The sequence below is a fragment of the Fringilla coelebs genome (assembly GCF_963513975.1).
Source record: "Fringilla coelebs genome assembly, chromosome: 20".
NCBI lineage: Eukaryota > Metazoa > Chordata > Aves > Passeriformes > Fringillidae > Fringilla > Fringilla coelebs.
Genome location: NC_140046.1, coordinates 4,022,463 through 4,044,207, shown reverse-complemented (window position 1 = coordinate 4,044,207; position 21,745 = coordinate 4,022,463). Strand labels below are relative to the sequence as shown.

At 46.9% G+C, this 21,745-nt stretch overlaps 1 protein-coding gene across 2 annotated transcripts in view; it reads right to left on the bottom strand.

Moving 5' to 3' along the window:
- SSH2 (slingshot protein phosphatase 2) overlaps nucleotides 1-21,745 on the bottom strand; it is a 48,278-nt gene that overhangs the window by 6,728 nt on the left and 19,805 nt on the right. The window contains exons 3-12 of one of the 2 annotated variants that reach the window (XM_084219310.1): nucleotides 18,369-18,433; nucleotides 13,610-13,731; nucleotides 11,172-11,240; nucleotides 10,346-10,411; nucleotides 9,141-9,335; nucleotides 7,453-7,546; nucleotides 7,197-7,325; nucleotides 5,076-5,122; nucleotides 3,569-3,715; nucleotides 2,802-3,002 (exon numbers count right to left, since the gene is read on the bottom strand). In XM_084219310.1, coding sequence (XP_084075436.1) covers nucleotides 2,802-3,002; nucleotides 3,569-3,715; nucleotides 5,076-5,122; nucleotides 7,197-7,325; nucleotides 7,453-7,546; nucleotides 9,141-9,335; nucleotides 10,346-10,411; nucleotides 11,172-11,240; nucleotides 13,610-13,731; nucleotides 18,369-18,433 — 1,135 coding nt within the window. Of the gene's footprint in view, nucleotides 1-2,801; nucleotides 3,003-3,568; nucleotides 3,716-5,075; nucleotides 5,123-7,196; nucleotides 7,326-7,452; nucleotides 7,547-9,140; nucleotides 9,336-10,345; nucleotides 10,412-11,171; nucleotides 11,241-13,609; nucleotides 13,732-15,614; nucleotides 18,273-18,368; nucleotides 18,434-21,745 lie in introns of those variants that run through there. The other variant, XM_084219311.1, reaches the window with a different exon arrangement.

Sequence of the window (21,745 nt, the reverse complement as noted above, 5' to 3'; positions counted from 1 at the left end):
GTTTTCTGAGGGCACTTCAGTGCTCAGATCCAGCTCTCTGCTGCACATTTAATTTTGAAAGTCAAAATAATCCTCCAGTGTGAACAACTGGCACAGATCTGAGGACCAAACCAGATGTCAAGCACCACTGGCAGAGGTGTGCTGTGCAATCTTCCAATCTGACAGTTCCCCAGTCTGACAACCTGCATGAGGTGCAGGTCAGAGAACAGGAGCCCACTTCCCTTCCCAGAGCCCACAGCTGCCTCTTGACCTTCGTGGGAAACATCCCCAGTGCTTGTACCCACACCAGCTTTGGACCAGGAGCCCTCCACACCTCCCACCAGCTCTCCAGGCTTGGGTATAAAACTGCTGTTGATTCACAAGCTGCAGAAGGCACAGGAGATCCCAAACACTGGTTTCCTGTAACTTATCTATAACTAATAACAGAAACAGGCCTGGCTCAGCCTTGCTGTGTTTATCAACAGAGGGAGGGGACAGTTTAACTAACCCCAGGAAGTATGACAGTCCCAAAGAGCAAAACACACTTGTTGTTGTGACTAAAAGCAGGCAGGGGGTTTTCATTTTACAGCTGGAAAACATATCCCAGTTGCTATAACCCCAGCACAAAACCGTAACTGGATAGTGTGAGCACATGGCTGCCCTCACATACCTTCCCCCTGAAACTGGAGCAGTCACATGAGTGTCAATCTGTTGGGGTTTTTTTGGTTTTGTTTTTTTTTTACCTGTCCTGGAATACTGCAGCAATAAACAATGCAGCCAGAGGGCAAAGCTAAATAACACAAAGAAAGAGGGGAAAAAAGCAGCTTTGAGATAAAGAGGGACAGTCTCTGCAGCATGGAGGGGCCATTCCTTGCTTCAGTGAAGCTTCATTTACTGCAGGCCTTTTCATCCTACACAGATGTAACACGTTGCTCTTGCATTTTTTAAAGCCTCACAAGCAATCCTGTTTGTGCCATTGTACAGGGACTTGCAGAGCAGGGTAGGACTTCAGTAGAAGGGAGGCCACATGCTAGAAATGGTGGCAGCAGGAAAGATATACCTCCAAAAAATAAATTACTAAAAGACAGGGAAAAATAATCCTTAACCAAAATGTTTGTACAGGGTGGCTTTGCAGGCATGTCACCAGCTACCAGACTGGCAGATTACCCAAACCAACTGCTGGGCTCAGGGCTGGAAGATGTGAGATACCAGCTGCTCCCATACCAGAGCTCCTCACAGGTGTTCACCAACCTGTTGGTGCATTTTTCACACCTAAAAAAACTTCTTTTTCTCCATCCAATCTACACCAATGAGATCTAATTTTCCAGTCTGCTCAATGCACACTACACTGGGCAGGTCACCTCTGGGCCAGAGTTAAGCACTGACCTTTACTAACTGGTGCCAGCAGCATGTTTGGTGTCACATGAGGCACCCAAGGCAGGTGTGGTGTCTGTCTCAAGGGGTTTCAGTCCAGCAGGGCACTACTTTTTAAAATTGTCTATTCCACGTGATCTGTCCTGAGACTTGATACTACTTGGCTGCTTTTTAGAAAGAATGAGGGTCACTGTGGCAGGCAGGGTTTGGGGAGCAGGGGAGAGGAAGGATGGGAAGAGCTGGTGGATGAAGATTCTCTGAGTGCACCTGGTCAGGGAATAAGTCTGGAGGAGCCCTGAGGTTGTTTACTTGTGCAGAGAGGGAAAGAGGAAGCACACTCCAGTGACAGGGGAGCTCAGACCAAGGGTTTGGTGTAAAAATTGGGAATCCAGGCCTGGCCCAGCAACAAACACAGTCAGGCTGCTGGGAACAGGTGGAGAGCAAAGGAAGAAGAAGAAGTTATTACAATGAAAGTGGACAGAACGGACATGAAGAGACAAAAATCAAGCAGGGGACAGAGGTAAGAAGTGTGCGCTAAAGACAGTACATGAGTGACAGAGCTGCTGTAAATAACAGCATATAAAACAATGACTGGACTAGTCCTTAAAGCTATTTTCCAATCTAAATGATTTTACAAAAAGCAGGCATGTCCCAGTTGCACCAAAAAGCTTTGAAATTTACTGTTTACTTTGGTCCAAACCTGCTAAGATCACCTCCTGTGGCAGGAGGCTCAGATTGGGTAACTCTGTTTGCTGCAGATCTGCTCCCAGGCAAAGCACACCAGGATCCCAAACAAAATACCATAACCTGACAAAACAGAGTATCAGTACCTCCTTCCTGCTGATCACGTGAATACATTGCTTAACACAGCCTAGAAACATGCAATATTTATGTCTTTTTGCTAGTCAGGTGATTGGCTTGGGATTACAACACACTTGCCCATACCCAGGCCCAGCTCCAGACCAGCCTCAGGACTCCAGGCAGGAATAAACACCACTGTTGCAATGCACAGAACATCCTGTCCCCTCCCCTCACACCAACACTTAGCAAAGGCATCTAAATAAAACCAGACCAGCTGCTGAGGAGGGGCATGTTCAACAGGGAACTGCGAGGAGACAAAGCGAGTTCCCTGCCAAGTGATGTTACAAGCAACAGGGACATCATTTATCTCTGCTGGAGCCTGCATAACTCTGAATGCTGCACTCAGATAACACTTCATGGGATGCTACTTTCCAAAAACCAAACATCCTAGAAGTCAAACAGCTTCCTGACAGCTCCTGGTTACACCCACCTTCCCAAGCTGAGCTAACCCTGAAAACAGAGCGCTACCTTTCCTGAGAACCCGACCTTGCACAACACAGCCATCCAAGCTCTGCCTGAAGAAATGGAGTCAACCATTGTAGTGTTACACCTCAGCATGGAAAATGAGGATCAATCCTTGCACCCACCTGGCCAGCAGGATCCCTTGGTACTCCTCCAGCTGCCGCATGAAGCTGGGGTTGGGCTTGGTGACCGTGCGCCGCTCCTTCACGTAGTCGTAAGCCCTGTCCAGGTTCCAGCCGTACTCCTTCATGGCATAGGCAATCACCGTGGAGGCTGAGCGACTCACTCCCATCTTGCAGTGCACCAGGCACTTAGAACCATTTTTCCTAAAGTGGGAGAAAGAACAAAAGAGGATCACTAAACAGAAAACAAAAAAACAGTAACTTCTTTACCAGAGAATTATCGAACATATTTTCAACACTGTGGCCACAGCTGGAGTCTGGGATGTGATCTGATAATCCAATTTACAAACTGGAGCAAGACATACAAAAAAAACTGAAGAACAAGGTCTTGTTAATATTCCTAAGAGATTTTGTTACAACAGCTCTTCTGAAGCTGTTATTGCAAAGTGGAAAAACACAGAGATACAGGAAAACCTCTGAAGGCTAGTGTGGTACCCTTGAGCTCAGCCCAAAAGGCCCACTGGCATCAAGCCATATTCCAAGTGAAAAGAGAACCTGGTGTCACAATTTAGAAACACATCCCAGAGACATACTAAGCAGTTCAGAGCAGCCTCTAGCCCAGAGATGCTCTTCTACTGCAAATCACAAAATGAAAATGATGTGATGCTAGGTAGGCAAGGAGGAAAATCAGTTCAGAAAATCAGCAGGAAAACAAAAAGCTTAGTATATATCTTCTAAATGGGTGTGTTGTGTTTTCTGAAAAGACTTACTTTGCCTTGGAGATGAATTTGTAGGTATCATTCCAGTAAGCCAGAAGATCTGTAGCTTCTTCATCATAAACCCTGATATTGTGGTATTCAAAGAGCCCAGGGAAGAAATTATCTATTTCTCGAGTCACATTCAAAATGTACCGTACCCTGCATGAGAAACACAGCCAGTTCAAAGAGATGTCCCACTGCTACACTGCAGCCTTGCTTTGCCTTGCCAAGGGCATTTGGAAGTGCACTCTTCAACAAAATTCCAGGGAAACAGGAATTAATGCAAGGAAGCAGCAGCTAACACAGACAATAGGTTTTGCTGGGCACTTTAGAGCCTGATAACAGAGATCCATGGATAGAAACTTCCTCTGCACAATGTCAGGTCACACTGCCCACCACCTCTGTTCTACATGTCAGCAACACTTGTGCCACAGGAGCTCCTGCAATTAGTGTTTGCACACCTTCTCCAAGCCCTTTGTGAATCTCTCCTCCTGCTGCACCAAAACCACAGGAAGATGGAAGACTGAGCCTCCCCGTAACACCAGAGCTAAACAAACACATAAAACAACGACAGAGAGACTTAACAGACAATGAGCCACTGGGGAGGATTTATTTCTTATCCCTAAATTTTCTGGAAAGGAAACTGCTAGAGAAAGCATGTGGTATTTATGTACACAGCACTCAGTATTTTTAGCCCTGAGGGTTACTCGTAAGATGCTTATGAAATGCACTCATGCTGGGATATCAGGCAGAACAAGGGAACTGCAAGAGGGTGACATCCCTTTTCCCAAGCAGGTATGAGATCACTAGCAATCAAGTAGGACCTGTTGGACTCAAGGAAACCACAGCAGACCCTGAGCTCACCAGGAAGAGTCGATTTTGCCAGGCTGAATTTCTGAGGTACAGAATTACACTATCAGTTCAGCAGCATGATTACTTTTTTCCACTGGTTTGTCACAAATAAGCCAAACCCATGAATAATTATTTAATTGCACAATCTTGGTGCTTATAACCACCTGGTCTAGAGAAAGGACTATCTAAACTTGAAAAGTAGAAAGGGCAGGAAACAGAGGAACCCATTGGTGGGGTTCCTACAGGACTTTACTTCCTACTGGGCCCCACTCAGAGGAACAAATGCTCTTCTCCACATTTTCCTTCCTGCACAGCCTGGAGGTCCGAAGTGCCTCTGTAATCAGTCCAGAACTATGGGCTGGGGCTGAGGGCACAGAGCCAACTATGCAGCATCCAGTTCAGTAATTGCAGCTTTTTACTACTTATAGCTATGAGCTTGCTGCCTTCCTTTGTTTGCCTTGGGGACATTAGCCAAGGTCAGGGTAAGATTCTTCTACATTAAGGTGCCTGCTTGTGGGACAAGGAGTTTGGAGGAAGCAAGAGCTTGTTTGGATCTGCAATCCCTTAAATAAGACTCAGGTTACACAGCAGGTAGGGAATGGAGTTTGTTGCACAGAAAAGTGTGGCCAGGCTCTTGCTTTTAAGCTGATGGCCTGAAGCTACTCACCCTCTGTTCTGCAAATCTTCCAAATTGGAGGCATTCCATTCTGAGCCCTGCAGGGAAAACATGCAAAGGGACACATCAGGCAGAAGGAAGGCAAGGCCAGGCAACTGGTGGAGGGAGGGATAGTGGACCAGAGGAGGAAGCTGACCAGCCAAGGGTTGGAGAGCTGGGGGTCCTTTGAGCACAGGGGTACACAAGGAGCAACCAGAACTGATGCTCAGCACCTTCTCTCACCCCATTAACCAGATCCCTTCTGCAACAAGAAGCAGCTCTGCCAACAAGAGCCCAGCACTCTGTCTTGGCACTTCCTGCAAACCACTGACAAATCAACCTCAGCAAGACAGGACCACTCCACCCTTCCCCTGGAGGCTGCTGCCAGTTCTGCCCCACAGAGGGGAAGCTGCCTGCATTTAAGAACCATCCAGGTGCTGTTTATACATGAAACACCCATCTCAAACATCAAAGGCAGCAACACCTAAGCTCACTTGGGTTACACCTCTTCTCCCCATGTTCAAAGCCTGTGTGAGGAGAGAAATGAAGATATTTAACTAACCCTGGCTAGGTAACCCTCTCCTCTGCAGCACACAAAGGGCTCCAAGCTGCTTGCTTCCTGCTCAAACACAAACCTGACTGAGGACAAAACCACTCAAAGGCTTCCTTCAAAATTTAAGGTGCACAAGCTCTCTGCTTCCCTGCCCTAAAATGGCTCCCAAATGGAAAGATGATCCAGATGAAGATGACTGATTGTATTTACCAAGGCCCAGACTCAGTTTAATGTTGTCTCTTTCAGTCAAGGAAGAACAATTTAATTCAGGCCTGGGAACCACCAGTTTCCAGAGGTAGGGAGAACAATGCTGCAGGGGTGAAAGCCTTTTCTCCTGTCCTTTGATCCACAATTACCAACATCATCAGTTCTCTTATTTCTTGCTTAGTTCTTTTAGCACTCCTTAAATGATTCCACAGGGCTCTTGCATCCACCTGGAAGGAAACCGCTCTTTGCCTCTCTGAGCCCTCACAACACAACCCTGCCTTGCAGCACACAAACTGCTGGGTGAAGCTGGTGCCCAGCCCCAGCAGCACTGCTCCTCACCACAGCAGCTGCTCTGCAAACACTTTTATTTCACACATTAACCACAGCTCTTCTTGGTCCTGCCTGCAAGCCTTGCTTGAAAGTCTTCTCCCCATTAAATGCCCTCAGAGTCAAGACTCCAAGCCCTGCAGTGCATCCAGCTGCCTGTAACAGGTTTTGGCCAGCACCATAAGCCTGTAACAGGTCCCTCTCTCTCCTTATAACACATAGTCTGCAAAAAAAAAAATCCATTACATTGTAGGTACTTCCAAGTTTCCTGGCTCTACCCCAACATGATATCCTGGGAGTGCTCACATTAACAGAGACCATCCCTTCTGAGCCAGAGATTGGGAGAGGCCCTCTTCATTTGGAAAGACCAGCTGGTCCAAGAGGAATGGCTTTGTTTAAAGTTGAGCCAACCTCACAGGCTAGACAGCCCAACCAAACCTGTGTCCATGGCTCCAGGGCTGGGAAATCCAGCGGAGCGCTGACTCACCAGAAGGAGCTGCAGTAATTAAGACAGGCCCCAGCAGCAACTAAGCAAGCAAAACATTAAACAGCAAAATGTTTATGTTTCCTTAAGTGACTTATCTCCAGGATTCTTTGTTAGTTTACTCTGTTCCTCCTGGATCACAAAAACTCAGAGCTTTCCATGTTAAAAGAGTGTTCATTCCACCTGGATGTCACACAGCTCCCCTCCCTCTTTACTATGTTATGTCTTCCCCAAACACAAGAACTTGGCATGTGGGTACCCTGGACAGTTAAAGCCACAAAACTGGTTTTACATCAATGGCAACAGCCCTGAGAAACTGTTAGAATTAAGACCTTGTCCCTTCCATCCACTAGGGTCTACAGCTTGATGCTATGTGGCAAGGTTTAGTACAGCCAAAAAGCCAAGCTGCTCTTGTTCATTACTGTCTTAAGAGTATGTGATCCCAGGATCAACCAACCTTTCCTTCAGAATTCCTTTCACTTCCTCCAGAGGCCCCTGAGTCAACCAACCCATAGTGAAAATTGTTAGGAGCGTTTACTTTTGTATTCACTGTTAGACTCACCAAAAAGACATGATCAAATATCTGTGTGGGGCTGTCCATCTGCCCAAGGATCACTATCATCTCATTGTCAATGAATTCTTTGAACTCCCGCAGGTTACACACCATCTGCATCTCCAGCTCCGTGCGGATCTGCAGGGGTACGAGGGACACAAGGAAGTCATGTGAAGCTTTTGTTCTGGCCTTTCCTCATGGCATGAAGCACAGAGCTCTTTAGTTTGCACAACAGCATTTCCAGTGCTCCACCCTCACCACTCACCTCTTTTGAGGTGATGTTTTCCAAATCTTTCTGCATCATGATCTCCCTTAATTTGGTCTTAATCAGCCGTTCCGTGCGTTCCCGCTCAGTTGGGCTGTCAGAAGGAAGCAACAGAGTCACTGGGAGGGAAAACAAACTGGATTCATGACACTTTTAAAATAGGTATAGACTGTATACTCTGTAGAGTCTCGGACTCTCATACTACTTCCCCCCAGGCATGTCCTCAGCTGGAGGGAATTCAGGTGACAGTAAAGCCCAGTTTAGATTCACAGTTGTATATGAAAGCCACCAAGTGAATGCTCCTAATCCATTGTAGTCATCCAGAGAACCCCTGGTATTTGGTAAAATTTAAATTGGGAAGGCTGCATTATACCCTCTGGAGCAATATCTAAGCCTCTCCCTACCTTTCTTGGAAAGGTAACAGCTCCAAAACTCCTTACATGGAGAGACGAGGGCAGCTAAGCCTCTGCATTCCTCCCGCCTCTGCTGCCAGGGGCCTTATCACCAGCTGCAAAAATAGCCTGAGTAACACCAGGGGAAGCTGCAGCAGAGCAGCAGCACGGAGCTGGCTCCCCCAGCATCTTTAGAGGGGACCCAGCAGTGACATGTCCCACCACCTTTCCCTTTCTCTGGAAGGCTGCCAGGGTGGGGAGGGCATGGATGTTACAAGTGTTCAACTGGTGGTTCACAAATAAAAATCATGGAAGTTCCTGGTTCTTTTAATCTCATGCATTATTTTAGGATTCCATTAAGAGAATGCTGTTTAAGTGTCCCAAGGAAATCATTCAATTTCAAGGTGCCACCAGGGAAAGGGTGGGTTAGATAAAATTTCTATATGAAAAGCTACAAGAAAATATTAATCTGTCAGCCTGCCAAAACTTTTCAGCCACCCGCCTTGTACATTAAAAAACAATCAAGTGTGAAGACTTGTTCACAGCTGAACAACTGCTTAGCATCATTATTCACTCACTAGACTCCAGCAACAGGAAATATCTGGGAGCATAAATCAACCAAAGGCACTATTATTCTGGGAAAGCAGCTGGGCCCAGTGAAATAATTACAAAATGGGCAAGTGAAAACCCTCACACTTGGCACCACATCTGGTCACAGACTACCTTTCAGGTTATATGGTATCAGTACCATCAGCAGATACTAATGACAGGGGTGGTAAACCTTGAATGTTGATACAGCTTATAAATTTTGTCTTTCCGAACTGTCTACCCATTTACCTGAAGTCCATACATAAACACTTCACTTTACAGCAAAGTGAACTGAGTAAGGATAAAAAGACCATGTTAGCCTAAACATGTGCTCAGACACGTGCCAGTGTAAGAGCAAAGTCCAGAGAAACCTGCTCCTTCCAGGCCTGGAACAAGAGGACAAAACCAGCAGACAAGGCTGAGGTACACCACACCTCTCTCACCAGGAACATGGGACTTACCTAGCAGAAGCAAAGGTCTGCAAGCAAAGCCCAAGGTAAACAGCTGAACTGAAAACAGAGGAGATGCAAGGGGGCCCAAGGAGGGCTAAACTTCCAGTGCTGGTGCTTACCTAACCATGAATCCACTTATTACATGGAACAGGAAGCCTCTCCTTTTTAATACCTAATTAAGAGCAATCTCTTGTGGAAACTCTCTCCTCATCTGGGGACAGTCCAACACTGGCTCAGCAGAGCCAGCCCAACTTACACGTCTGTGAAGAGGGCGGGCGAGTCGGGCCGGTGGGACTGCACATCCTGCATGGCATTCCACTCGTTGACTGATGACTGGTCAGAGTTGATGTGGCTCTCATAGTAACTGACCCACGTGAGGAAGAGGCTCCCTGGATAGTAGTTGTTGCTCCTTGCCACTTCACAAGCCTTATGCAAACTCTGCAGAGCAGACCTAGCAAGGGAACAACATTTGTCAGTTTATCATTTCTTCCTCAGGCACTATCAAGTACTAAGCAGCAGCCAAATCCAGGATGCTGCTTGTGTCCCATCAGTTGGTACAAACCCCTGGCACTGTGCACGAGGCTGTCCTGCAAGGCTGTGGATTCCCACATGCTGCCAGACCTTGCATGTCTTAATTGGAGCAAGCCTGGATAGCAGTGAAGGTGCCCACAATTCAGAGGGCAGAGGCACCCATGTCTCTGGTTCCAAAATCTGCTACAAATACCCAAGCCCTAAATAAGATGCACAGAGTTTGTGTCCAAGACAGGGTGCTGACAGCTCCTACTGTGCCATCAGCTGTCCTGTGTGCAGGGCAGGAACACCCAGGAATCAGACATGCACAACCAAGGGCTCAGGACTGCACTGAGATGTTTAGGTCTGCCCCTCTCTCACTGCACGAGGGATGTCAGAAGTTTCTTCAGCTGCTGCTGGGAAACAAATCCCCCTCTCCTATTTTTAGCTTATTTTAAATCTTTGACTGGGATCAGAAGGATCCAGGTCAAAATCACTGGGGTGACAGCAGCATCGCTGACAGGCGATGTATTTTTGCAATGCAAAGAAGCTCGAGCCAGAAATACTTTCATGATCACTACATGAACCACCCTAAAAGGAAAGAAAAATGCAAGCAGCTTCTCTTTCCTCTATCACAATGAACATATCTCAAAATATTTCAAACATATACTCAAAGCAATGTGACTTTGGGCTCCAAACAGCAGCCCTTTGCAAGGAAAATTACCTTATTCCTTCCTGCTCTCAGCTGAGACAAAGCTGCTGTACACCAGCACTTACATCTCTTTTTTCCTTTGGTACCAAACTTCCTTCCCTGTCTCTGAAGGAAACTTCTGGCTGCTCAAGCAGGTCTCAAGATCACAGTAACGTAAAGCAGCACCTGGTTTTTAAGAGCTTAAGCAGCTAAAACACCTGGAAAAATGATCACTGGGACAGCTTCTAGTAAGTACTTACCACATTGCCTGTACAGACACGGGCTTGAATATGTGCACTCTGTTATCTGTCGATACACTGAACCCTCTGGTGAGAAGAAAAAAGGCAAAGTAAAAACGTCTCCCAAAAGTCACTTTTTAGTTAATAACTGATAGTCTTAGCACATTAGAACAGCAAAGGTCTAGCCCTATGCATACACTGCTGAGTTCAGCTAGCAAACAGATGAAAATAGCACACTAAAAGCTCTAAGATAACTTCTTTAAGCAGCTGCTGTTTGGGAACGAAACTAAGACAGTGGGACAGTGCTGGGCTGTGCTGTTTACCTTGGCAACACAAATTCAGTGCCACAGCTGGGAGCAACAGAGTCCAGCTAAAGAGATCCTGGGGCAGCTACCAAGGAAAGAAAAGTCATTCCATGCACTGCACTGGACAGCCTGAGTAACTGGCACAAACAGGAGTCTGCACGTCAGGTGTCTATTTGGCAGAGAAACATCATTCTTGCTTTATGTTGGGCTGAGTGCTGCCTGCTGCAAGCATGATGGAGGAACACATAATAGGATCCCTTTAAGGAGCTTTCACTACACACCCACTCTCCAGTAAAAGCTCCTTTACTCCAGCTTAAACACACACATAAGCCACAGTCTCAGTGCCTGTTTATTCACAGATAAGTCAATTACTGGTGTTCCCTGCCACAACCACTGTGATTGAGGGCCTTTGAGCCTACTAACCTGATACAGGTCAACAGAGGAGGGCTGCTGGACCTGTGAGGGCTCTGCAAGCACTGGAATCCTTCCCCATACATCTTGTTCTAAGTTGTATTAACACAGAACACACAAAAGGCACTCACCCATCCCCATCCAGGTGGATCAAGGTGTCACTCCAGAGAGGCAGCACCAAACCCATTGTACAAGTGCTACTGCAGTGAGAAAGAGAAAGTCAGTCTATCTACTACAGCACCATGTTATTATTCTAATTTCATGGCAATAGTTGCATATTTTTGTATTCATCAGCAAAAAGAAAAATCCCACTGTTGCTTCAGAAACAAACAGCACCAGTGTTGTTCTACAGGGGCTGGCAAGGATCACTAACCAGATTCAGGACACAGCACTATCCTTTCAAGCAAGCTTGAAGGGCTAACACACCCAGGAGAAGAGCAAACAGGATCCAAAAACACTGAACTTTGTGCAGAAGGTCAGAGGGGGCTCACAGTCTTTGGTCAGCTCAAGGCTTTCTTTACAGATTAATCCCTCTCAGGCTCAAGAGGTTTGGTTCTAGCTCTGATTTTGCAATCCACAGCTTTATTTTCTTGTTTGTCCCTCAGCCACAGCTGCTGGGGACTGGGAGCAGAGCAGTGCAATAGCAGGATGACTGGCAGCATGGCAAGTTGGCAATCTCAGCCTATCACCTGTGGCTGACTCCTGACCCTTCTTTGCCCTCAAGAATGAGCACAACAGCCATACCATACAGACACCTCCTGGCAATCCCATTCCTCTCTCAAATGCTTTGCTCTCTTTGCCCTCACAGTCCCCCAAGATTTCTGTAAGGCTGAGCAAAAAGCCAAGTTAAAAGCAGAAACTAAGTGATGGAAAAAAGGCAGGGGCGGGGGGCCCCAACACAACCTCCTCCATGTTGTTAAATGAAGAGCTGAATCTCATAAAGCTGCAAATCTGCTCCATAATCAAAGCAGCACCTTGAAGAACTGAATTCAACTGCCTCCTGCTCTTAAGCTTGCACCAGTGCTCCCAGATTTCCAGCAGTTCCAGCACACTTGCCAGTCTCCAGCTTAAGAGAAGAGTGGGAAGAGGGAGAGACCAGGCTTTGGCGGGTCAGGCAGGGAGCCCTGGAAATGCACACGCCTGGTGCCCAGCACCAGGAGACAGCATGCAGCTATTTCTGTTGACAACATGAGATGAGCTCATGGAAAGATGTGTTTCTGAAAGGCTTCCCAAGGTGGCTGGGGTATTTTTAGTGATACTGTTCAGCGAGCGCTTATCAGAGACCATAGCAACAAGTCTACATGGAGTTATAAATACCGAGTGGGCTCGGGGAGGGCAGATCACAGTGACCATCCAGAACCCCAGGAACTCCAGCAGAAAGCTAAAACGACCCTGCTATGTTATTAGAGACTGAATACCAGTGAGCTCTCAGTTATCAAAGGTGGCTGTGCTGGTACATCACAGCCAACAGCGAGTTCCAAGCTCACAGCAACCTGTGCAAGGACAAGTTATTCTTGCCCCAAGGCAGGAGCATCTCTAAATCACAGCTGTGTACACATGTGCAGAGACAGGAGCCAGGGGCAGCATCAAGCTGGTCCCCCATTTTAGCAGGCGTCACTCAAGCTCAGCACCCAAACCAAGCATGGTGACTGCTGTAACCAGCAGGCAATATTTGGAAGGCAATTTCTTAGCCAAATAGTTAAAAAATAATTTCTAGTGATCCTACTAACTACCTGGAAGTAATTTATTCCAACTACTGTCAAAAGCAAGACTCATTCGTGTAGCAGCTGTGCTGGAGGTAAGCATGAGCATGAAACCTTCCAAAATTGAATATCCAGCTGATTGTCTTCCAATAGAGACCAAGATTTACTTCAAACTCTTTTTAAGAGAGTCATGCGCCTCCATGCCCTCTCCAAAGTGCCCACTGTCCCCTTCTAAATGTGAAGTTTCTGCCCTTGAAGCTGCTGGGTTGCTGTCACCCAGCTTACAGCCCCTCCAGCAGCAAACCTGCTTCCCAGCCACATTCTGCAGCCTTGTGGAAAGGTCAGCAGGAATTTAAATGAATGAAGCAGAAGCACTAAACCCTGATGACACAGTGCTGCCTGGGGACAGCACATGGTGAGCAAGATCTGCCATCACCGACCCTGACACTGCCATCAGGCCTCTGTGCCATGACCTTGGCAAAGGACTGCCTGACAGTCCCTTTCTTATTACCTGTTCTCCTGCCTGCTGAGGTCCAGCTCCTCTAATTGCAGCTTTTTCTTTCTTTATATGAAGACTGTCCCTGTCTCTGGTGTGCAGATGCAGGGCTTGGGGACCTTACCATTCAGAGGTACTGAACATCCTCACAGAAGCCTGATGCTTGGAGGAATGAGGGAAATGCTGACCTGCACTTACCACCTCCTCTCGAGAAATAAAAAAAGGCAATTCTGAATCTCAAGAAAAATGTTAGGCTAGAAAAGCTGGAGCAGCCTATCCCCAGAAAACACAGGACACCAGACAGTGATTTCTACAGTTAACTTGTGTGGGGGTGAGCACAAGGACTTCCCCACCTGGACACTCTGAGTACCTGTCATTGGAAGAGAAATCCATTCCTAGGACGATGCTCTCCTCCGTGTCTTGTCTGCCATTGGTGGACACCACCACCATGTATCTAGTGCGGTTCTGGTAGGTACTTTCCAGTCTTACAGCCTGAAGAAAAGAAGGGGAAGAGATCAGCAGTGCAGTCAGCAAAACACACATGATGACCTTTACAGGCCACTTCTCATGCTGAGTGACAGGCGCAGAAGCAGTGATGCAGCCTGGACTGGTAGGGATGTCCCAGGCTCCTCAGCTGGGTCAGAAGTGCTTTACTCCCACACAGTGCCCTCCTCGACAGCTGGCACCTTCCTGGTGCACTCTGCACACCTGGCTGCAGGCCCTGCTCTGTCCCACCAAGGCTGATTTTGAACAAGCTACAGCCCTCTGACTGGTCCCAGCCCAGTGAGCTTTGTGGACCATCAGTGAGACAGATGAGTGTTGAACCTTCACCTTCAGAGGGCTTTGTCCCAAGAACCAGAGCTTTCCTTTAAACTATGGTGTGCTACAACAGCTCCAACGAGTCTCTTTCCACCAGCTTCCCAGGCAGCTGGACAGACAACCAGGAACTACTTCATACATGGTTTCCTGCTGGCCCTTTGAATTCTTCTGGCAACTTCCCCAGTGCAGAAGCAATCGTACTGCCTTACACCTGGCAGGAAAAGATATCCCTATGACTAAGCTGTATCCTTCACTGGTTCAGATTGCTCAGGAAAGGTGAAAGTCATCGTGCCTCGTTGCTCCTGCCACGTTCACTTGTACCCCAGTGCCAAAAGTGCTCTAGGAGGACTGGTGTTCAGCCCAAAATCCCCCAAATCAAATACTACTGAGAGCATTCAGAGTGCAATGGAACTTAGAATGTCAGAGCAATGCTGAAGCTCCTGGAAGACTGCACTGAGGTGAGCTGCTCCTCCAGAAGCCACAAGGAAGTGAGAACTGAAGGGACTTCAGGAAGTCTTGCAGACAGACTGCTGGTTAATGAGGAGCCTGGGGAAGGGAGCCCAGCACTGAAAGTTTTGCTTATCAACACTTGCAGCAAGCAGCCTTTACTTGCAACGCTTTTTGGACTCTGTTCCAAGCTGTTTGCAGCTATTTTAGTCACAGGATCCCAACCAGAGAAACTAGGACATCTCTAGAAAGGAAGTGTCTTAATTCTGCACACTAAACCTTAACTTTGGATGGCCCAATCCAAACCCAAGACTCTGTCTGGTCTCAGTGTTTACCATACTGTTAAAGTGCTGCTTGAACTTTGAGCAGGCCCTGCAGAGAGCAAACAGGGGTGGAAGGAGCCATCCCAGCTCAGCCTTGCATTGTGCTGTGGACAGATTCCTGCCTGCTGCAACAGGACTTGGGCCCTGAATTCCTTGCAACCCAGTGGTTGAAGTCTGAAGTGGTGATTGACATCCTCCACAAATAAAACCCAAATTCCTCAAACTCCTGAGCCATGGCTTGTGTAGACACCTCTTGGTGGCCCTCACAGGAGGTCCTGGCTCAGACACCCCACTTGAAACAGTCATCCTTAAAAAAGCTAAGAAATTAACTATTGTGTGAGATCTCTCAGGAGCAAGCTGCTTTTCCCAATATGCTCCTTCAGTTGTTCACAGCTTGGTCTTGAGGTCAGAGCGGCACCTCCCAGCTTAGAGGAAGCCCCCTCTGATCTCAGAGCTCTCCTGTCCACCACCAGCTGGGAAATCTTGACCACAACATATGGTGGAGTCTACAACAAAGGTTAAATCAGTGCCTGGCAGCTGAACAGAGCTCGCCCTCCCAGCAGAGTGCTCTGTGGCAGGGAATGCTGAGCGTGGCATTGCAGGGAGCAGCAGCTCTGGTGATGGGGTGGAATAGCAAGTGCAGGCAGGAGACAGTGTTGTCAGAATCTTCCAGACTTGCCCAGTTGGACCAAAGACCAACAGAAACTACCCAAATGCTGATGCCAGCAGACAGCCAGAGACTGTGCCCCACCCCATCTCCTTAGGATAAGTCATGCTAAAACCAGCCTTATTTTCCTTCTTGCTTCTTGAGTCACTGGGATTCCTTTGGGAACACGGAGGATCAAAGTGGTCAGTCCTTCAAGGTGCGAATTCTCCCAAAGATGGTTGTTTCTAGAACTAACCACTTGTGGGAAACAGAAAGGTGCTCTTCAACCTAGAAGAGCAAGTAATCACCAAGGTCTTGGTGGTTAAAGTAATTACCTACATTAGGAACCAAACCTCAATAATCAGCACAGACTTGCCTAAAATGGGAGCAGACAGACACAGCTGCCCCGTGTCTGGGGCATCCACACAGGAGTTTCTGTTCTGCTTCTCTTGAGGACAGTCCAGCAGCAAGAGGATTAACAAAATCTAAATTACTTTGCTACACCAATTTGGCCAGCAGTAATGGGAAGTTTTGATGCAAGACCCTTTAGAACAAGGCAAGACAAACAGTGAGCAAAGGTCACATAGCTACACGCTGGCAGGCTGGGATTTTCAGAGGCCAGTTGAGAGAAACAGGGCATGGCTTAGTGTGAATCTCTGGGTTCAACACTTACACCCTTAGCACAAAGTGAAGAACCACGATTGGGCAGATAACATGTTTTGCTAAATTTAATGGAGTATTAAAAACAGCAGAATTGACATTGTAAACCAGCCAACTTCTAAAGCTGCTATTAGAGCCCCAGTGTGCCTATCAAACCACAAATGAAGCTCTAACCTTTCCATAAAGTGGTAGTTCACATGCTCACCTCTTAGCAGGAGCACACCAAGTGCTCTGATGCCTTTTAAATGAAGATATTTGAAATCCCAGTTACTGTAAGAGGATTCCTACTGTAGGGAGTCCCTTGCTTCAGGGACTGTGATGAGATGGAAAGCTCTTTCTCAACCAGCTCATCCATACAGAGCTGGCTTTTTCCTCAGTTGGGAAGGTTATTTGTAGTCTGGTCAAAACAAGCCCTGTAGTCCTTTCAGAGCCAGCTGCATTCTTCTTAAGTTTTAGGCCCACCTGAACACAAGCCAACTTTATCTTCTGCTGCATTCTTGTATCATCAGAAGTATGATGTGATATTTCACCAGCCCTTATGAGCAGCACATTCCGAGAAGTTCATACTGACCTTTCACGCTCCACAACAGTAGGTGTTTCATACAACAGCACATTTCTCATGGAGATAAATGATTTGAAGACAAAAAAAGTGTGTGTCCAACTTTCAAGTTCCCAGCTCTGCTAAGCTACAGGAACATATTCAACCACTTTGCATTCTTAACTCCTTTTCCTCCTTCCTACTGATCTTACACTGGTACCATGGCTCTAATCCTGCTCTCACGGAAGGCTAAAAACCTCTGCCAACAGCTCCAAGAAACAAGAGTTGTTCCAAATTTTAAGTATAGGTTTTTAGAGGATTAGATTCCTCTACTGGCCCCTGAGCTGTGAAGCCGGCCCTCCGAATGACAGCAGCCAAGAAAATGAAGAGAATGCATTTCTCTCAGTAGTGTTTATATTTCAAATCTCATTTGTATCTGCTGTTTTATGAGAGAGTCCATTGCAGCCCTGCACACCCTTCGTTCGTCAAGAATCAATTAAATTCAAGTAGACTATCAAACTTAACCTCATGCAAGATTTCAGCATTCCAAATGTAGCTCTGGACAAAAGGGTTTATGTCTCAGCCCACAAAGTCCTTATTCAGCTGTTAAGGCTAATTTGTCCCAAATCACACAATGTAGCCAGTGATACTGCTGAACAATGCCCTGTTCAATAGTTTCCAATGTTCTAACCCTGGCTCAAATTCTGAAAAGCATTGAGAACCCCCATGCCCATCACTTTCACTGAAATTTTAGTGACAGCAAGGTGTGCCTGGCAAAATCTGGGGGAGTAGGTCCTTTGGCTTGCTCATGGCAAATTATTTTTGGTAGTCATTTGGGAAACTAAAGCATTCCATAGTAACCTTGGCTGTTTCCTAGCTATACTCATCCAATCAGCCCATCTCCAGCACAGCTCAGGAGGATTCAGCAAACCAGAGGTGTTGGAATAACATTTGGGATGCTGGCAGTCCTTCTTTGGGCAGACGTTGCTAAGATGCACCAAGAAAACACAGGAAACAAACGTCAGGCTGCTGAGTGCTGAAAGGTACAGACTCACTGCAGTCATGCCTGGCCCTGTAGAGCACTTCAACATGTCCCAGGCAAATTCCTCACTGCTCACATTTGGCTTCTGCAGCTCTTCAGGACTGTGCATCAATGCTATGGACAGCAATTCCTCATTTTACATCATTATAGGAGGCAACGGCCCAGGAAAGCAGCAGACCAAGGTACAGTGCAGGTCATGGCTACATGGGGATCCTGCATGCTCCCACCTGCTCAGCCATGGCCTTTTGGGATGCCACAAGTCAGGACAGCAGAGTGAGGAACACAACTGAAGGGCAGACTCACTCACACTGGTCAGACATAAGTCACCCACTCTTGATTTAAACAGGACACCAAGATAATTCACCCATCCTCTCTGGCGATTGTTACATATTTTTAGGGAGCACAGATAGTCAGTATTTGGTTCAAAGACAACCTTCTAGCCATACAATTTGTCTCACTGAACAACCAAAGCAGACCCTTCACAACTAGCTGCTTTCCTACCTTTGTGGTTGCAAAGACTCCCCAAACCTGCTGAGGAAACCACTCCAACACACACACACACACCACTGCTTCCCTGAGTTACACAGGTGTGTTTGTCAAGTGGTGCTTAACCTTTGCATTGGTTCACAGGAGATAAGCAGAAAGCCAACCTACCAGTCTGATGTTGTCTTCTGGGCGGAGCAGGATGAACATGGCCTGCAGGTGCTGCTGGAGATCCCCTGCGGGCAAGAGGGCAAGGTGAATGCACAAAAATAGTTTGAAATCACATGCAAGTTCCTGGCTGTCCAGCCAGAGCAAATGTCCACTGAGAAACCTGACACGTCACCGGGAGTGTCGTCACTGTCACTCCCACCTACTCAGAGATGGGAGTTTTGTCATCTCTTAGTCAGCTGCTCTTTGCTCTGTGTGCTCACCTGTTCCTGCGTTACCATGTTCTCTCCTGCTAAATTCTGTTATCTTTTTTTACAGAAATAAGCAGTGTTTCGGTACTCTTTGTTCCTTTGACAGACAAGTCAACCTAGTTAGAAATGGACCCCTCCCTGTGGTTCAATATCTCATTCTACTATGTTCTCCAAATCAGAAATTCGCCATTTCTTTTACTTTAGCTTATTACTCAGTGCAGAAATACTACCCAGGGAAAAGTATACTCTCCTTGGAATGAGATTTAGTCCAGCTTTAGAGCAGCATGTGCCCACCTATGGCTGTGTACCAACCCCACCCAAAAGCAGCTAAGAACTGCCACCTGAAAAATCAAACACCTATAATTTTTTCCTAGAAAACACTTGCAACAGCATTCCTGGTGAAGCTGAGGAAAAATAAAGGAGAATTAAATTTAGTGCATGACTGTGATTTAAAGTCTTATTAAGAAGAGACAAGTGTCACAGGTACCCAAAACATTTCAAAGCATTTCAAAGACAAGTGAGATGATTTTCTGTCAGCCCTGCTGCACTGACTTCTCAGCACTACTCCTGGCATGTAGAGAGCCAACATCATCCCCTGAGTACCAGCCAGCAGCAACTCTCCTGCAAGGGGCTGGTTTTTCAATCATTACATGGAAAAATTAATCTGCATTCCCACAAAGGAGAGTTCAGGGCTGCCAGGTGGGGGGCACAGATCAGCAAGAAGAGAAGCCTTTACTCTTCCACCCTCTCCCATTCCCCCACAGCCAGGAAGCTGAGTCTAGGCAACACTGCAAGGAGCAAATATTCAGCAGGATCAGCTACAAGAACCTTTTCTAGGAAGGCTGGTTAATCCCCCTGACCTCCCTTTCTCATTCACCAATGGTGCCAGAATCCATGTTATTTCACAGACTCTCAGAAATCAGGAAAGCTTGGACACAGAACAGCATCCAGAAACACCAAAATAGGAAGGAGAAGAAAGGAAAGGCTGCCCAGTGAGAGTACCTGATTTCCAAATGATTTTTATAGCTGGGGGAAGAGCAAGGCTGAAGGGCTGTGCAGCCCCTCTCTGGATGGGACAGAGACAACCTTGCATGGAGCAGGTTACACAGGACACTGCAATCCCTGCTCTCCTCTTCCTTCCTCCTTGAACTGCATTTCAGCACATGGAGAATGAGTCAATGCCCTGGGAACGCATTTTTAACTGGGGGTGGGAAAAATGAGGCACTCAGCAGTGCCAGGGAAATCACAAAGTATCACCGGCCACAAGCACCTGAAGCTGCTTCCTGCCCATGGACACTGTTCCCAGCATGGGAGTGGCTGGCACGAGTCTCCCTAAATAGAAAGTATTTATGGAGATAGGGTAGTCAGGAAGGCCAAGTCATCCATCAGGTGCTTGTTCTGCCAGGAGTGCCACAACGGGATCTCCCCACGTCATTACCAGTGCAAAATCCTGACAACACTGCTCAGTTCCAGCAAGTTCCAGCTAATAATACAGTGGGAATTGCTGAGAACTGTCAGTCAACAAGCAAAGGTCCCCCTGCACCTCCTGCCCACAGCCTGGAAGAACTCAGCAAGTATTTGACTCATGAAGCTTCCACATGTTTTCGTCTGAAATGAAAGATGCTTCACCTCAGCTTTTTCCCTCTCCAAAATGTAGCAGTTCCCACTTATTGCTGCCAGTAATTCAGGGACTTCTTAAGAGCCAAAGTTTCCAGAGCTTTAAAAAAAAAAAAAAATTACCTGGACTACTGGATTATCTCAATAGTTAAAGAGAGGAAGTTTTTACAACAACCCTTTCTGCACAGCTCAACCAAGGAGCTCCATTATCCTTCATCCTCAGAAAGTTTACCACACTCCTCCCTGTTCCCTTGCCAGCCTTAGGATCTCCAGAGCTGGAGAGTAAAGGATTGCTTCCTTGGCCAGCTTTAATCAACTTGCAGGGTTTTCAGCCCCAAACACACAAGGCATTTTGTAAACTTCCTGGATTAAGAAAAACCAAAGGAAAGGCTTTAGCATGCCAGAATCAGCACAAAGATATCACATCCTGTCCTGTGAAGAGCTGGCTTTGCTGGCAGTCATGGCAGGGCTGCTGCTTCCTATCACATTGTCCTGTGCCAAGCAGATGCTTTTGTTTCCTTGAGCTGGCAGGCAAGGTGCAAAGCATGGGCAAGGGTGGGATCTGAAAAGTGATTCACAGTATTCCAGAGATGGCAAAAGCCCCAGGGAAGTTACATCCCTTTCTGGCCTCCTCCAGCGTTGTTTGTTGTGGAAGAGCAAGCCCACCATCCCACAGAAGTTTGCCAGGTGGCACAGGACCACCCAGGGAGAGGAATATGGACAGCTGGTACCATATCTAGTCAATCTGCCAATGATTCCCATTGATGGAGGTGTGATTAGAGAAATGGGTGTGAGCATTAATTATTTCCTGTTACAATTCACTCTTCACGCTGGATTCTAGCGCCTCTAATGAATTAAAAAGGCAGGTCAGGAAGGTCAGTCAGCCTTCCTAGAAAATGCTCTTGGAGCCACTTGAAATACTATTGCATCTATAGGCAGCAATTCCATACTGGAAAGTTTTGTCTGCTCTCTACCCCTTTCTAATTTTGTGCGCCAGAGATAAGTCACGACACACACAGGGATGGAAGCTGAGCATGGATTATCGGTGTCCCAGAAAGGAGGCAGCTGCACACACTGTGCCAGCCACGCTCTCCACATCACTGATTTAATTCTGGTGGCACAGATGTTTTGCTTAGGAAGGTGACACACTGATTCCCTGGTGCCTTGGTCTGCTGATACTAGAAAAATTCACAGAAGTCTGGTGCACACTCAGACAAGGGACTCTCTTCCATAAAACCCCAAAGCACCATTAAAAAACCACTGGAGCATTCCCATCACTTGACAGGCAGGGAAACTGAGGAAAGGACAAATACTGATACCTCATTAAATCTCACCCTGTAAACTGAAGAGACAGGAATAAAATAAGTCTTCTAAGAACAAAAATCCCACCCCTTAGGCAAGCCAGCCTCGGCAACACCAAACATCTCGCTGTAAGCAATTACAACACAGCGGATTTGCTTCCTTGGCAATCTGGCTTCCAAGAGCTCTGGGCCGATTAGACAAGCAATTATT